At 55.4% G+C, this 17,684-nt stretch overlaps 1 protein-coding gene and 1 long non-coding RNA gene across 3 annotated transcripts; one reads left to right on the forward strand and one right to left on the reverse strand.

The window, feature by feature from the left end:
* Positions 1 to 430: 430 nt before the first annotated feature.
* AGTRAP (angiotensin II receptor associated protein) lies at positions 431 to 13,807 on the reverse strand. 2 transcript variants are annotated; one of them, XM_001492046.5, is made up of 5 exons: positions 13,612 to 13,807; positions 6,000 to 6,034; positions 3,578 to 3,683; positions 2,562 to 2,757; positions 431 to 1,152 (listed from the first exon to the last, which is right to left on the reverse strand). In XM_001492046.5, exons 1-5 carry the CDS (start codon positions 13,636 to 13,638, stop codon positions 1,037 to 1,039), a joined length of 480 nt encoding a protein of 159 aa, XP_001492096.1. In that variant the 5' UTR covers positions 13,639 to 13,807; the 3' UTR covers positions 431 to 1,036. The 2 variants fall into 2 exon arrangements, with proteins under 2 accessions (XP_001492096.1, XP_001492069.1); XM_001492019.6 differs by having other exon boundaries at positions 2,583 to 2,757; positions 13,612 to 13,780.
* Position 13,808: 1 nt separating this feature from the next.
* Positions 13,809 to 16,427, forward strand: LOC111772442 (uncharacterized). The gene is made up of 2 exons (XR_002806314.2): positions 13,809 to 14,858; positions 15,603 to 16,427. It is a non-coding gene; the product is annotated as an uncharacterized lncRNA (long non-coding RNA).
* Positions 16,428 to 17,684: the final 1,257 nt, after the last annotated feature.

A 17,684-nucleotide genomic window follows, 5' to 3' on the forward strand; every position in this document is an offset into this window, starting at 1 on the left:
AACAACTTTGCAGTCATTTACAGACCCTTCCTTGGGACAGACACAGTACCTTGCATTTGCATCATTAACCTCTGGCAGGGATTGGACCTTTTCCAGAAGACACTGAGGTCAGAGAGGTTAAGTTGCCCAAGGGCACACAGCCAGCCAGCAGCAGGGCAGGATTCAAACAATATCCGAGTCGTCTGATTCAGAGAAACAGACACCCATCGGCCACACTGAACAGTGCCCTCCTCTGCTGGGGCCTCAGCCAGGCCAGAGCTGGGCGCAGGGCAGGCCCAGCTGGTCATGAGCTGCTGCTTCCTCCTGCCACGACAGAACAGACAGCTAAGCCCAGGTGCCCTGGGGACACGCAGGAGAAATCTTCCCAGGAACGGCAGGTCCAGGCCCCAGCCCGGCCGGGAAATTAAACAGACGTCCAAACACAGCCAGCTGCAGAATCCCCCACACTTTAATGTCACGGCTCTGAGAGGGGCAGCTGGAGGCCGTGGTGGTCTCAGGTGCCACAGATTCCTCCTACCTCCAGCCGCAGGCTCCCCACGTACCAAGTGGCCAGGCAGTGAGAAGCACGGGGACCTCACCCCCATGCTGACTGCTCGCAGGGCTGAGCATGACCCGAAGCTCTCGGAGCTTCTGTGGGAAGGCTTGACACACTGTGAGGGAAGCCTGGGCAGCAGGCATCGCTGAGGGCTACAGGCTCTGTTGGCTCAGCTGGGGCCTGCACGGAGCAGCTAAGGGTGGAGGTGAGGAGAGCGAGCGGGGTTCCCAGCCTGGAACTGGTGGGGTACCTGAAAGGGCAGGGAGGCCTGGGGGAGCTGGGGACGGTATGCACAGGGCCTCCTGGCCCCTCAGGGCACTTGATTCAGGCAACGCCTGAGATGGGGAACAGGACAGCACATTCCATGCAGGTCCAGGAAAGGGGGGTCAGGAGCACCCCTGGAATACCATCCAAGGCACAAGGAAGGTGATGCAGCCCAGGCCTCACCCATAGTTTGTCACACTGGCCCCTGGGCTTGGGGCAGGGGCAGCGGGGCTGCCTTCAGTACCCTTGGGAGGCGTGACCTCTGCCCTCCAGGCTGGCAAAGGGCTCCGTGGGTGCCTCTGGTGAGTCAATCGTCTGGTAGGCGCTGCGCTCCTGCGAAGGTCTGAGGAAACCTGGGGGGCAGGGAGATGAGAGAAAGAAAAAATGAGGGAGGAGGACTCAGGACGTCCCATGGAGTCCAAACCAAGATCCACCCCAACCCCACCAGGCAGGCCAGAGCTGGGCATCCTGCACCCAGGACAGTGACGGCGACAGCAGGCCCAGGCACCGAGCCTTCGTTCAACCCATCCGTGACCCTACAGAGCAGGTATCTTTATTGTCCCCACTTTACAGATGAGGAAACTGAGGGGCACAGAGGTGAACTGACTTGCCTGAGACCGCACAGCCCTAAGCCCAGGACACGAGGACTCAAACCCAGGCAGCACGACCCCAAAGCCAGGGCCCTTAGCTGCTAGGCCTCCATGTGCCCCCCGAGCAGTGTGTGCCCAGGAATCTGGGCCCCTGGCTCCCCTCCAGCCCCTCTCCCAGGCTGAGTGGACGCCGTGTCACTGTGCCCAGAAGGCCCTGAGCCTGGCAGTCATGGAGCCCGGAGAGCTGGGGCTGGGCTGGGAGGCAGGTGGCAGGACTCTAAGTGCTCACTCTCCTGCTGTCCCTACACTGCACATCTGTCCTGGGATCCTGGACAAGCCCCACGGGCTCTGGGACTCAGTCTCCTCATCTGTCCAATGGGAGGAACGTCACTGGCTCGCCTTCCCCCAGGGCCAGGTCCGGGCCACTCTGGGCCTCTCTTCTCAGGAGTGAAAGGGAGAGGATGGCGCCCCGCCTCACCCCACTTCTCTCAGAGAGACAGGAGAATGTGTGTCAGAGAGTGGAAAGATGGCGCGGCCCCCAGGGGAAGGGGCGCAGCTCAGAGAGGGCCTGGGAGGAGGCGGGGGCGGGGGGTGGGCTCAGGCGAGAGGGCCGGTTAGCAGGGAAAGTCCCCATAGTTCAACACTGTCTTCGGCCAAGGCCCACAGCCCATGCCAGCACCAGCTCTCCCTCGGCCACCCAGACCCCACAAGGCAGGAGAGAGGAGCTCCAGGGATGGGGCTGGTGAGAGCTGAGAGGAGAAGCTGGCCCTGCAGGTGCCTGCCAGCCTCAGGCTGCGGACTGCCCCAAGCTGCCTGTGGATCACACCCCCAGCTGCACCTGTGCTTGTGCTGGGATGGGAGCTTGGTGGCTACCCCCAACCCTGCCCATAGCCTGATGCCAGGAAAAGGTCACACCAAGCTGGGACAGCCAGGGGACCCCTGGGCTCCTGTAGCAGAGACCAGAAGCTTGCAGACCTTGTGGCCTGGCACTCAGTGCCCATGCCATGGCCCTCTCTGCACCTGGAGCCCTCGTCCCACAGGGTGAGGCCGGCTCACTGGGTGGGGCTGTGGGTCAGACAAGGCAGAGACAGAGGAGACGTGGGAGGATGTCAGTGCCAGCACCTGGCCAGCGAGAGGGGAGTGGGGGAGCCGGCCGGAGGTGGTGGCCTCACCAGTGTGCGGCAGGAGCTCACCCCCACGCTCCCGGTACATGTGGTAGACGAGGCAGCAGGAGAACGGCTTGAGGAGCAGGCTGAGGATGGCCATGCCAGCGCCAAAGCGCCCCGTGTCCGTGAGACCAGCCGTAGGGTAGAAGATGCTGATGTGGACGATGTCCAGGAAGACGGTGGCCACCAAGCCACCGAGAAACTGCAAGACAGGCAAGCACAGGGCCCAGGGTCCACCACATGTCATCGGAGTTTATGAGAGCACTGCTGCCCCATCACGTCCCCTTGGCTCCCCCACCACATATGCCAGAGCAGAAGCTCCATCTGGGTCCTCCTGTCTCCTCAGGGTTTGCTGGAAGACAGACCAAGCAAGCAGGGAGGACTGTGTGGATGAGACGCTGACTGGGGACTGTAGGACAGGGAGCGGGGACGTGAGCCCTCACCCCCCCGACCTCCCCCATTACCCTGGAGGCCAGGACAGAGCACAAGACTTGGTTCCAGAACCTTCAAGATGGAAGGTTCCTGGGAGTTCATCCAAACCATTTCCGCCACCAAGGAAATTCCCGTTCAGTTGTGCTGAGAGGCTGCAGCTAGAGCGCTTGCTCCCCTCGGGGCTTAGTGGGTGTCAGGAAGCCCCCCGGAGAAGAATCCAGCAAGGCCGTGTCCACTCGGACCTCACAACGTAATGGAGCTCCGTCTTCACGGTCTCCTGGCAACATCCCTCACACGACAGGGCTCCCCGTTCTCGGGGAGGGGGCTGATCTAGGGCACTGGTGGGACGCCCCCCCCCCCCCATCTTCCTTGGGGAAGACCTTGCAAATAAGCCACCCAGGCAAGCAGAGAAGCAGGCCAGGCTAGCGGAGACACAGGTGGGCTGGCAGCCTCGGTGGCTTATTTACAAGGCTTTAGAAGATGGAACATGGGGGCTCAAGAGAGACAAGATGGGGATGGGCAAGAGAAGCACAGGGTGGGGGCCCCGGATCACCCTGAAGCCAGTTGCCCGTGCTGCTTCCCCTGCTCACCATACTTATGGCGTCGATGGAGTCCCGCTGAGCCACGGCCCACACGCCCAAGGCCAGGATGGTGAAGTTGGCCCAGGCATAGGCGCCCTGAAACACGATGCAGCCCCTGCGGGAAGAGGCACCTGAGTCAAGTCAAGAGGTGACGGCCCCACGGGTGCTCACCCCCTCCCGCAGGGCTCAGGGTCCCCCCGAGAACAGGCCACGGTCCGCCAGGTCACAGGGCCATGTTCTCCTCTTCGGCTGTGAGCCAGAAATGTCAGCAAATCCCACTGGCTCTACTTCCCAAACAGATCCTGAACCTGGCCGCATCCTTCCAGGTCCAAACCAGCATCCTCTCCTGCCAGGATTTATCAGCACAGCCTCTCCCCACTGGTCTCCTTCCTGCCACTCCTGACCCCTGCAGGCCATTCTCTGAATAGCAACCAGTAATGTACACCAGCCGATGTCAGGCTTCTGCTAAAAACCCTCCCACTTGGAATAAAATGCAGATTCTTCGCCACAGCCTAAGGGGGCCCTGTGGGGTCTGGCCCTCAATGCAGCCCCCCAACCTCTCAGCCACTGCCCCTGCTGTTCCCTCTGCCCTGAACACTTGGCCTGTTTTGTCATTTGAGTCTCAGCTCAAATGTTAACTCTGAGACTCGTTCCCCGACCGCCCAATTTCAAGCACTGCCTCGTCACTTTTGAACACAACGCCCACCCTGTTTTATTTTTTAGAGTATTGCTACTAACTTGTGTTTACTTATATGTTTGTTAATAAAAATAATAGTTACATCAGTGAAAAGAATAGTTAACACAGAGCCCTTATTAGTGTCTGACACAGTTCTAAGTGCTTTAAATGAACTCATTTATGTGCATTTGTGCTAACGACTGTAGGAAGGAGGCACTATTATTATCCTCATTTTACAGATGAGGAAACTGAGGCACAGAGAGGTCAAGGAACTTGCCCAGGGTCACACAGCTGCTAAGTGGCAGAGCTGGGATTTGAACCTAGGCAGTCTGGCTCCAGAGGCCATGCTCTTACCCACCATAGCCACTGGGCCTGGACTGCCCCAGCACGCAGTGGGGTGCTTCTCAAGTTCAAATGACATTCACTGGAGCGTAGCGCACAGGAAACATGTGCAAAGCAGTGAAGTGCAGAGACCAAGCAGGCTGAACAGCCTTTGAATAAGTAACCTCATTCTCTGGTTTTAAGAAAGCAAGTGCTGGGGCCCCAGCCCAGACTCACCAGCTCAGAATCCTGGGAAGTGGGACTGAGAAATCTGTATTTTGACCTTGCTCCTCAAGGTCATTAACCATGATTACCACAGTTCACATTATTCACAACTGTCCACATGTGCACCGCACTTCAAAGTCGGCAAAACACACATGTCACTCAGTGGCTTCCAGTCTTGGTTTGGCAGAGAGCTCTCCCCAGAAGCTCGACAGAAGGAACAGACGGGAACAATGGAAGCGGCCCTGCCTGGCCAGTGCCCTCGGCCGCAGGCCCCGGGGAGTGCCTGCAGAGCACCCACGCTTCTCCCTCCTGCTCCTCAGGGCTGTGCCCTCCTCACACCCACTTTACAGATGGGAACCGAGGCCCTGAACACTGGAGTCACTTGCCTTGGGTGACCCAGATGGAGCACACAGAGCCGGGACCTGATCAGGGTCTGTCTGCATCCCGAGTCTGCGTCCAGGCAGGGAGTGTGACATAAGAGGGAGGGTCCAGCCCTGAGCAAGTGACCTCACCCGTGTCTCGGGTTCATGGTGCGTCTACTTGCAGAGCTAATCCACAGAGGTGCTCAGCCCGGCGGGGGGCCGCTGGACACCCTCAGCACAGGTCAGTGCTTATTACAGTTTCTAAAGTCACGCTTTCACCTTCCAGTGACCTTACAAAATAAGTGGGAGGGTCAGTAATGCTCTCGTTTTACAGATGAGAAAATGACTCAGGGAGCTGAAGTGACTCGCTCAAGATCACAGACACACAGAGCTCTATCTGGTGTCCAACCCCCGCTGCTCAGGGAACCCGGCCGAGTGTGCGCACCTAGCCCCCTGGCTTCAGCACCCCAGACCTCCCAGATGCAAAGGTCTTGGAGAAGAAGCAGAGTCATGCCAGCCCCTGAAAGGGCTTGGGAAGAGCCTGGAGGAGGATCTGAGCTGGCGGCATTGCCGAGGGCCGCGGCCTCCCCTAGGATGAGGGCTCGAAACTCACAGGAGGCAGTGATGGCAAAGCCCTCTGGGAACTGCCTGCCCCTCCGACATTCTCGGGACGTGGGGAGCTGGATGATGATACTCTTGATGAAGGTGCCATTTAGTCTTAGAACTGGCCGGAGGACAAGTGGACAAGACCCCAGGGGACACATGGACACAGACCCCGGGGAGACATGTGGACCCAGATCCCAGGAGACAGGTGGACACAGAACCAGACACCCATGGAGTCACTCACCAGGTCGTCAGCAGCCAGTGAACCAGGAGGATGGCCTGTGGCACAGAACGGGGGGAGAGGAAGAAGAGATCGGTGAGTGCGGCCACCGCGGTGGGGAACCGTGGGGCAGGAAAGCTTTCAGAGCCAGAAACACAGGAGGTCCCTGCCTAGCATCTAAGGGGGCTTCACAGATGTCTGCTGAAGAGAAACAGTGACAGCGAGTGGACCAGAGGTGGAGGAGGAGGAACGGCACAGGCCAGGCCGGGGACGCTGCCACGTCACCCCTCCCCGTGGGCAGCTGACACCCACACCCCTTCCTGCTTCCAGAGGCTGGAGGCTCCTTTGGGGAACCCAGAATCTATCTGCTCTGGAATCAGAGGAGGCCCATGGGAAATGGCTGGCGGGGAGTTCATGGGTTCAAACAAGGCTGATGTCTTGGGACACTGGGGCTGGGGTGCTGTGCGGAGACAGGAGGGGACAAGGGGGCCTGGAGGGACTGCATCCTACGTGCACCGGGGGAAGCCACCCGACCTTTTTCTGCAGGCAGGTGACATGTATGATTTAGATCAAGAAAAAAAAATCCCTCTGGCTTTTTCTAGATTTCTGCAATAGGCTACCCTTCTCGTTGCCCTCTATGCCCTTAACATAACACCCTCTTGACTGGAACTAGTCTCCAGTCCCGGTAATCCAAAGGGCCCTGCTCGGAGAACAAGCAGAGAAGGCAGGCGCCGATGCTCAGGGACGGAGGCGGCTGCCAGCCCGAGCCCCTTCTCAAGAGGAGGGAGCCCCAGAGCTGGTGCTAAAGGGTCTGCAGAGATCAGCCAGGCAAAGGGCAGGGAGAGCGAGGTGTTCCAGAGCGGCCCGGAAGCCCAGGCGGGGAGGAGGAGGGGGCGTGGCAAAGGCTGAGGCTGGGGGTGGCTGAGACTGCGGGGAGGTGGGGGGGGATCAGGAGCCCCAAGTCAGGAGCTTCCGTGGGGCCTGGTGGTCGATGGGTGCTCCTGAAGGAGTTTACTCAGGGGACTGATGGGCCAAGCTGGGAGGGGGGGATGCCAAGAGCCTTGGGCGGGGCCGCGTGCCAGGCCCAGAGGGCAGGGGTGGGCACAGCAAGGATCTGCAGGGAAAGGGCCAGCTTCCGGTCCAGTGAAAGGACAGAAGGAGAGGCTGCCGCCCGCAATAAAGAACTCTGGCTGAGGAGATAGAGCACTTCTGGAAGAGCTACCATTCACTGCACACCTACTATGTGCCGGGCCCTGTATCTAACACCTCACACGACCTCTGGGCTTCCCCAAGGCCTCGGGAACAGATACCATTACTATTCCCATTTTACAGATGAGAAAACCAGGCTGGGAGGTAAAGTAAGTTGATCAAGATTCCACCGATGGCGAGCGGCAAAACTCGAATTAAATTGTCTGACTCCAGAGCCTGCGCCCCAGCCCTCGCCCTGGAGGCATGGCCTTCAGCTGAGGGGGGCTACACGGGCTTGGGACAAATGGGTATGTTTTCCACATGTGGGGCACAAGAAATCCGGAGCAGACGGTGGAGACTCCGCCTGCGCCCCAGCGCCCCATGGGAGTGAACCAAAGGGGTCTGGCTCCACAGCCCCCAAGGATGTCCTCTTCCCCCCATAGAAGACTAAGAAAATGACTCTGTAAGGACCGACAAGCCCCACTCCATGGAGGTCCCCAGACTCTGGAAAAGCCGAGTCTACAGGACGGGAGGCCGGCTCTAGGGGCCCCCCACCTTCTTCATCACTGAGCACGTCCCCCGTGTCGGGCACCATCCTAAGTCCCCTCGGTGTGAAGGCATCCCCTCCTCACAGTGCTCCGAGGTACCACTGCCCCCGCTTAACCTGGAGAAGACCGAAGCCCGGAGGTACGTCACTCGCCCAAGGTGCCTGGGCGGGTGTGCCCTCCCATTACGAACGGGGGGAAACTGAGGCAGAGGAGGCTTAGTCTTCCATGGGTTTCTCTTCCCAGAGGCTTAAGAGAAGTGAGCCAATGGCGCTAAGTTTCTTAAACGGTTCAGGCGGCATCGCTGGCACCTGCTGCCCGCCCACCGTGCGGACGCGGCGCCGCGCTCCCCTCAGAACTCACATGAGTGGAGACACTGGCCAATCAGACAATGGCCTCAGGAACGGGATGCAACGAGGGAGGGGATTCCGAAGGACGGGTACAGAAGGGAAGGGACCCTACTTCCACAACAGGGAGGGGGGTGGGCTGGTTACCCGGCTTCTCTGATGGAGCGACCTTGAAGCCAAGATGAAAGTGGCGAGCAGGGGCCTAACCAGGGACAGAGAGGAGAGACGAGAATTTGAGGCAGAAGGCATAGCACCTGCAAAGGCTCTGTGGCAGAAGGCACCATAGAACATTCTGGAAACTGAAAAGAAGCCACTGTGGCCGGAGTGGAAGGAAGAGGAGGGTGGAGGAGGGACAGGAAGCTGGAGGGTGGGTGGCGCTGGGCCTGGGTGGGTATGAGGAAGAATTCTGATCTCTATCTTGAGAGCAAACTACCGTCCCCTCTCACAGGAAACCCTGACCACAGAGGAGAAGCGACCTGCCAGAGGCCACGCCGCGTGGCCAGCCACAGGGGTCCTGGTGTCAGCCTTGAGACTAAGAGAAGACGCCGAGGAAGGAGGGCATGGGAGGCAGCTCACACCACCCGTGCCTCCTGAAGATCAACCCCGAACCCTCCCCACTGTGGGCTTCTCTTTCAGAAAGTCTGCACAGCGAAGGCTCTGTCCCGCCCCCAGGCCAGGCACATGACAGGCTTTTAACCCACAGTGCTCCCTGGCCCGCAGAGCCCGGCTTTCTTACGGAAAGACGAAAGGCAGCTGGTCGGCACGGAAGCCCGGGGAAGTGACTCTGTGTAACCTGTGAGACAAAGATTTCTGGTGGAGCCGGAAAAGCCTGCAATACAGAGTGAGCGCCTGGCCAAGGTGCAAAGCCTGCCGTCTCTTTTGGGAAGAAAAGAGCGTGACCTGGAAATACCGCAGAGCCTCAAAGACATACAGTCCCCTCTGGGCGGCATCACTTCGTTTTATAAATATTTAAGAAACTGAGCTCCATCTGACCACTTCTCTTAAGCCCCTGGGGAAAGAAACCCATGGAAGACTAAGTGTCCTCTGCCTCAGTTTCTCCATTTTGTAATGGGAGGGCACACCCACCTGGCCGGGAAAGGTCTAATATCCAGGAAAGCTCCAACAAGAAACCCAGCCAAACTGGCCCTGCCCTTCCCAACAGCCCTGGGAGGAGGGAACGGTGACGCAGTCAGCACAAGAGAACCGTCTGCCGGCTCTGGGGAGGTTTCCAGTAACCAAGGGCACACCTGGGATTCTCAGGTGCCGCCAGAGAGAGGGAGGAACAGGGCAGGGACCTGAGCTAATCGGGGGAGGGAGGAACCAGGATCTGAGGATGTGCCTGGGCAGCCTGACCTTGCCAGCTGGAAAGAGGAAAGCAGGACCTGAGCTCCTGGACTCTTCATACAGTGCTCGGCCTGTGTGGTGGGGGGCAGGGGGTCAAGGGGGCGCATCCAGTCAGCGTCCAATGTGTCAGAAGACTGGGAGAGGGGAGGGGAGGGCCAGTGGGCTAAGGCGGCAGGGGGTCGCAGGATGCTGGATTAGGGGGTAGGAGACCCAGGTTCTGGTCCCTTTCATGTCCTTTTGTGTCTGAGCCCCAGGATCCTTCTCTGTGACATGGAGGCAGCACCCATCACCCACACATCCCACGGGGGTGCCATAATCACAGACAGGCCTCTGACAGTCACTGTATACATCCACTTAACAACCGCAAGTTTTTTTTTTTTTTTTTTAAAGATTGGCACCTGAGCTAATAACTGTTGCCAATCTTCCTTTTTTTTTCCTGCTTTTTCTCCCCAAATCCCCCCAGTACATAGTAGTATATTTTAGTTGTGGGTCCTTCTAGTTGTGGCATGTGGGACGCCGTCTCACCGTGGCCTGATGAGCAGTGCCACGTCCGTACCCAGGATCTGAACCAGCAAAACCCTGGGCCGCCAAAGCGGAGCGAGCGAACTTAACCACTTGGCCACGGGGCTGGCCCCAACAACCACAAGTTCTTGTGTGGGACAGGCATCCTGCAACAGCTCCAACAACAGCCGCTCCTGCTGCCGAGGAGGACCTGCCTGCCACGTGTCTACACGGCCCTGAACACTCGGCTCACATCATCCTTGCCACCGTTTTACTTCTGAAGAAACTGAGGCTGTGAAAGATTAATTGTCCCAAACGGTAATGCTTATAAACAAGACAGCCCAGATGCATACCTCAGACTCAGTCTACCTGGTCGGGGTTTTTATGCTAACCAAAATGTAATGCTACACCACCCCCTTAGACCACAGGATCCTCCTCTTTTCACCCTAGAAGGCAGGGCCTATTTTTATCCTCTTTCTACAGTGAGAAAACTGATACTCAGAGAGGTTAAGAAACCTGCTCAAGGTCACACAGCTAATAAGTAGCAACGCCTGGCCTTGAATGCAGCTTGTCTGGCCCCAAGGCCCGTGCTCTACCCTCTGTGCTCCACTGTGAGGATCTGGAATAGCAAGGGCGGGGTGGATGGAAATGAGGAGGTTTAACCCGGAGAAGCGATGCCTGAGGGGAATTGAGGGGTTGCGTGGACCAGGACTTAGACCCTTTGTTGGGGGCTGGGAGGGGACCTTCCCAGACAGGTGGTGGACAGACCTAAGGTGAACATACAGATCAGTACACAGAACATATTCCTACCAGTCCTGTGCAAACACTCGGTGACCTTTTACAGGAGGTAGGAAGGTCCCCAAGAGGGGGCTGAGGCTAAGGGACACCAGTCAGAAATGCCACAGAAGAGACGCAGTTTCAGGCAGCGGCTAACTGTATGGGGACTGGAGCCAAACACATGGATCTGATCCTCTTCCATGACCTAGAAGCTGTGTGACCTTGGGAAGCCACCTGACCTCTCAGAACACTGCTTGCTCTTCTGTACAATAGGGACACTCCTGTCCGTGTCACAGGGCTGTTGTGCGGATCCAGTGGGGCAGGGAAGTGGACAGGTGCGTGGAACACTCAACACCGTGCCTGCCAGGGAGTCAGCCCGCGGCGCACTGTCCTTATTACTATGGTCAGGAAGGTGGCTCTCCCAGTTCTTAACTCTAATGCTCCATGACCCCCTGGACCCTCCTACCATGAGCCTTTTTCACAAGACCTCATGAACCCAAGGAAGTCCTTTCTAAGCTTGTCACGATGTCATTCCCACAACTTAGGACTTGCCTCCTGGAGGGGCTCAGTTAGGGACTGCCCTTTGTGCAAAGGGCCTGGGGCAGCTGTTTCTTCTCACCTGGCACCACTGCCCACTCTGGCTTGGCTGGGCACAAGCAGGCATTCAGTCAACGCCCAAGGAATGTACGACATGAGGGAGTGGGAGGGAGCCCAGGGCGACAGAGTGCATTTTCCCAGCTCCCAAGGGGCTCTGACCTCAGAATATCCAACTCAAGTGTCTATGAGCAAGCAGTCAACAGCTGCCCTCCTAGGGTGGCCAGATCGAACGACAACAAAAATACAGAACAGAGCCAGCCCTGATGGCCTAGTGGTTAAAGTTTGGGGCTCACCAGTTCGGGGGCCCCGGGTTCACTTCCTGGTCATGGAACCACACCCTTGACCCGTCTGTCAGTTGCCACGCTATGGTGGCGGCTCACACAGAACTAGAAGGACTTACAACTTGAACATACAACTATGTGCTGGGGCTTTGGGTAGGAGGGAAAAAAAATGCATTCTTTAAAAAGAAAAAAATACAGAACATCCAGTTAATTTTGAATTTCAGATAATGAATAATTTGTTACTTATGTCCTAAATATTGCCTGGGATATCTTTATACTTAAAAATTACTCCTTGTTGATCTGTAACTCAAATTCAACTGGCGGTCCTGTATGTTACCTGGCAATCCTAGCCCCTCAGGGCCTCCCAGCACTTACTCATTTCTGACGGGGAGCAGCTAAGACCCTTGGAGACATGGGGGTCCTATTGCCCAAGTCAAGGGAGGGACCAGCCAGTTTCATCCTGGGCACTGAAAGCCAGCACAGCTCACACCTGTGGCTGGCAACGCCCATAAAGCTGCTCTAAACAGACTAAACCCTCCCATTGGAAGTAAAGTGTCGAGGCAGAAGTCAGCCCTAACCAACTGTTGGCCAGGAAAGGACAAGGCTTTGAAATCTGACCCTGGTGGGTTCAAAGCCTGACTCTGCCACTTAATCCCTGTGGGACCTTGGCAAGTTACTGACTTGATCTGAGCCGAAGTTTGCTCATCTGTAAAAAGATGACAATATCAGCTTTCTCAGGAGGCTGTCGTGATGAGATAAATAACCTGGCACACCACAGACGCCCCACGATGAGGGCTCTCTGCCCTCTCAACTCCTGCAGCTCCGTCCCTCACCTGATTCCCTCTTAGCAAAATCTCTAATCAGAGAAAAAGGCAGTGGGCATTAACCCTACACTGCCTGGAACAGAGTGAGTATGAATAACACAAATCTCAGTGGTCCTCACGTAAATTCTTCCCAGCTAAATGTTCGACCCAAGCCCGTTGCCTTATCTCCAGCCGACTTTCCCCCCAGCTGTTAACTGGAAGCTTCGAGAGGTTTGCTGAAGCAAGTCGGATTAAGGGAAATCTCCCAGGTGAGGTCATAGCACAGACCATGTTTAATATCCAAATATGGATGATGTGTTGTTTTGTAGTCATTCTCTCTTTGGTTCCTTTCGTACCTGACACCACGGGTGCTAAAAGCTTTGTCACTCCCTAGTAAAAGGGCTTTCCTGGTTATGGTCTCAAAAGAGCCTGCAGCGAGACCCAAGATGGCAGGTTTGGTCCAAGGTTCACAGCTTTCTGGCCAAAGCTGAAGGCTCCAGCCCCCCTGTGCCAAACAGAGGGCAGAAGCACAGCGGGGCTGGGGGTGGCGGGGAGAAAAAGAAGAACAGCCTCTGGCATCTTGACAGCTAAGAAATCAGCTCAGGAAATGAAGACATCTCAGGAAGCCCCGCAGTGTTGTCCGAAGTGCACAAAGTTGGGGTTTTCTGCTTTTAAGTAACTTCTATTGGAGTTTGTGTATGTTAGGAAATAACGACGCTATATTTATAAACTTTAGAAATCCACTTGTCTGGGAACATCTGATTTTCTTAACCAGACTTAGCACACACAGGAGGCTACCAGGGCGGTGCTGGGAGTCCAGGTGGCAGATCTAGCCCCTCTGTCTGGGAGGAGGGGAGGCGTCCCGCCTCCAAGCCCCACCTCCGGCTCTCAGTGCCTCCCACCTCGCCTTCCTCCCGCTCCAGGGGAATTCTGGGCGCAGAGGCCAAAGCGATCCTCGGGGGCCGGGCGCTCCCAACTGGAGGGGTCTGTCCTCGGGAAGGGGCGGCCCTCTCCGTCCCCTACCGCCTCCAGGACCCTCTCGGTCTTCCCAGCTGGCCCTTTCCTGGATCTCTCTACATGCTATGGTCTTTCTGCCCGCCTCCTTCTCACCTTTCTTCCCAGACTCTCGGTCCTCTCGCCTCTAAAATCCTTCTTTAAAAGGCCAAACGCCCAACACACTCCCAGAGACCCGCCCCGCGCCCGCCCGCCCGCCTCTGGCGTGGCCGCCCCCGCCCCGCCCCACCCGTCGCCACCTTCAAGTTCACCGCGGGCAGCTCCATCGCGACCAAGACGGAGGGCACCTGCGCGACAGCCGCGGCGGCTGCTGGGCTCCGAACTCGGGAAACAAACTTGTCCGGCCCCGCCCCGCCCGCAGCCGCAGCTCCAGCTCCAACCCCAGCTCAACTCCGGCCCACGTGAAGCGGGTCACGTGACCCAGGCCCGGTTGCTAGGAGACGGCGTCGGTCTGCCGGCGTCTTCCTGCCGGCTCGGTAGCAGCTGCCCAGGCAGTTCCAGGGGCGGGTGGAGAACGATCAGGATTTCTGCCGCAAACTGCGCGATGTCTTGCTGGGTTAATATCCCAGCAGGTGGGCTGATGGGACCACGTGTATCCAGGAGAACTGGGGGGAGCGTCCAGGTGCAAACTGCCGATGGGGCAACAGCTGATGTCTCATTCCCTGGGGCATCCTCTCTCCTTCCGAGTGTTAAAGTGGAGACATTTACAATACCTGCCTCATGGGATCCTTGTGCAGATAAATGAACTGATTCATGTTGATGAGAAAAAATTATTCTGACACTGGTTAAAACAGTAAGGAAGAGTTTATTCAAGAATATTGCAATTGGGATATTGCAAGAGGGGAGAGAGGTCAAGTTCAGCTCCAAGAAGACAGCAAGAACAAGTGGGGATTTCTAGCCAAGCAGCAGAGTAAGGGGTCAGTGGATGGAAAATTACTAAGAGGAGGCAAGAAGAGGGGAATTCTTGCTTAACTGACCCAACAGGATTCTTGCTAAAGGCAGGCCAGGGACTTAGACATCAAAGGTGGGGGGTGAGAAACTTGATCAGAGATCAAAGGTGGGGGATTCTCACTAAGCCGACTTAGCAAGATTCTTGCTAAAACTGGGCAGTGCAGACCTACCAAGGACAGGAGGGACATAGAAGGCCAAGGTCGAGGCCTAGTCAAGAAGAGGGCTCAGAGGAGCCTACTAAGGTTTGGTCAAGGATACAGTCTTTGTCAAGGTAAAGTGCCCAGAACAGTGCCTGGCAGTCAGTAAATGGGGACTACACATAAGATATTGTTATCATCAGCACACAAGAGGCGAGCTGCTTGGAGCCTGCATGAGTCAACATACCAGAAGCTTTAGAACAAATGTAGCTGAAAAGCAAGCAGAAAACCTATAGGACACACCTGTCTCCAGAAGGAAGAAGACTGGAGAAGAAAAAGATTCTATCAACACACTGTCTGCCCCTCGGCTGTGAATGGAAGGAATTCAGGAACAAAAGGTCTGTCTCACCTGGTATCTCTCTTAAAGACTCTTGACCTCTCCCCACCCCAGAATAGAAACGTTAATGCCTACTACCTCCATCCTCCTCCCCATCCCATCCTTCACCATAACCAGAGAAAACATTCATTTGGAGAACATCAGCCTTCATTTTAGAGTCATTGGGGGTGAGGGTCCCCTGGGGGTCCATCTGAGTATAAACAAACAGCAAACAATAGGATATATTGGAGTATATGAGGAAACCATTTGGTGTAAAACTAATTCGGCCTAACCTTATTTTTTCCCAAAGGGCCTGACGTGGCCACTGAGCATGCATTGTATATCTGCTTTAAGCATGTGCTGTGTCCCAAAGGCAAGAACAAATGCCCTTAAGATAAAGGTACAACTTCCCCCACATTGGCATTTCCTTAAGGATAAGCATCTCTCCCTAGGCTAGGAATTGATTGCTGTGCTCACCTGTGACCACCAGCTCGAAACAACAGACCTGCCACCTGCTGTGTCCATCAGTCACAATCTGGTGACTATTGTAAAAGGGACATTTCAATCATATGTGATAGATGCTCTTTGACGGTATATAAGCACCCTGTACACCCCCACTTCTTTGGAGAGCTCCATTCCTTTGTGGAAAGACTCTCCCCAGCTCTATGGTCCTCAAATCTGGCTCATAATAAACTCACTCCAACTTCGATCTATAGATTGGTTATGGGTTATTTGCGTCAACATGAGTGTTTGTTCTTCTTTTCAGGAGGGGAGAAACCGCGTGGAAACATGCCAAACTGCCTGGGTGTGTCCTGAGACCATATCAACGTGCTCTTCGTCTCACCCATGCTCTCTCCAGGAACAAGAAAGGATTCTTCTGGATGGGCGAGGGGACTTTGGAAGGCCCGCCCGCCAGTTTAATGGCCCGTTTGGAAACACAGCCCTCCAGACCAGGGGCCAGAGCAGCACAGCATCTGCCGTTGTCATTGAGGGTTGGTCCGCGTTAGAGACGTGCCAAAAGGCCACATCTAGTTTGACTTTTCAGGATTTAGAGCACAGAGGACTAGCTGAAGACCAGAGCGACAGGAGTCTGAGTCCTGGCTTTGTCCACTTACTGGTTGAGCTTGGGCAAGTCGCTTTGCCTCTCTGTGCCTCAGTTTCCTCATCTGTAAAATGTGGATAATGAGATCTTCCTCAAAGGGTTGATCGGATTGTGAATACACGAAAACCATTTAGAATGGTGCCTGGTGTACAGTAAGCACTAAATCAGGGTTGACTACTATTTTTATTATTAATTATGAGTTAACTATTGTTATCAGCAGAGTACCTAGAAAAGAGTAATTCCTCAATAAGTGGTGGATATTATAACATTATTATATTCTTATTTATCAATCTCCTTCTAAGAAATATTCCCCATCCACCCCAGATCCTAGAGGTGTTTAATCCAAGCCTTAGGTGTGTAAGAAAACCGTGCTCACCTTGTAAGGAGAAAATGCACAACACCTTCTGGGATTAGAGTGACATTTATTGAGTCCTTATTTTGTGGCGGACAGCGTGAAAAGTGCTTCATAATAAATGCTCACAAAAACCCCCTGGTGTAGATACTATTCTTATCCTGATTTACAAAATGGTGATTAAGGCGAAGAGAATTTAAGAGGCTTGCCCAAAGGCACACCACTAGTTGGTATGAAACGGCCTGGGGACCGAAGTCTGGCTCCGGGACCGCTCAGCTCCAAGGCTACACTGCAGGGGAATACAGCCTGACACCCAAAGGATAGAGTGAGGCACGGAGGAAAGACAGCTTGGAGCTGAAGGAAGCACAAGGCTGGGTCTGTGGACTGTCCCTGCAGCTCACACAGTGACCCTGAATTCATCCCCACCAGCTGGGCCAGAGGCACGGGGGAGGGGGCAGAGCCGGCTGGGGGTAGGGGAGCGGCCAGAAGAACAAAGGAAAGAGAAACTATCTGCGTTCTCAGAGGAGCCAGATCCAGTCCTGACTAGGGAAGGACACAGGGACCTCACAAAGCACATTCCACAAGGCTTTGGGGTCATGTTTTCAGTGAGTACATTTTGGAATTCAAGTTTAAATTTTTCATGTCCCTCACCAATCCTGTCTGTCTCAGTCAAGTTTCATCTTTGTGCCTCCCGACACTGACATGTGGAATAGATTCATTCATTCATTCATTTATTCAGGAAATAGTTACCTACTTGGGTAAATATCCCAGTGGAATGGCTGGATCGTGTGGCAGGTGTATATTTAACTTTTTACGAAATTGCCAAACTGTTTTCCAAGATGGTTGTACTATCTTCGTAGCACTTATCAAGGTCTTGTCCTTTCAACTTACTTGTTTACTTGTTTATTGCCTGTCCCCCCAACTAAACTGTAAGCCCTCGGAGGGTCTTCGACCTTGACACTCCGCCCCGTGCCTGGTGCACAGTAGATGCTCAGGGAATTGACTGACGTGTAGCAGCTGAACAACATGCGTGTACTGCTTCCTCCTATCAGGGGCACCTGGAGGACCTGCCGCCCACCTCTCTGCTTGTCCTCAGGATGCCACTACAGTCCAGGCTCTGCCCCGGAAGCCATTTGGTCCATGCCACTGGTCATGCAAATGGCTGATGAAGCCATTTCTTTCTCATGGTTGCTTGTGTCCTTTAGGTAAAGGCCTATTTTAGATCCCTGCCTTGCTTCCTCCCGGCAGAGGGATCTTGAGCCAGTTATCTAGCCGTGCCAAGCCTCAGAGTAATTGTGGGGATCACATGGGATAACTCACACAGCAAGCCTGGCACAGCTCCTGGCACTTCATAAATGCTCAGTTAGCAAATATCTGCGCTGCTGCTCTGAAAG

The sequence above is a fragment of the Equus caballus genome, chromosome 2 (genome assembly GCF_041296265.1).
Source record: "Equus caballus isolate H_3958 breed thoroughbred chromosome 2, TB-T2T, whole genome shotgun sequence".
Taxonomy (NCBI): domain Eukaryota; kingdom Metazoa; phylum Chordata; class Mammalia; order Perissodactyla; family Equidae; genus Equus; species Equus caballus.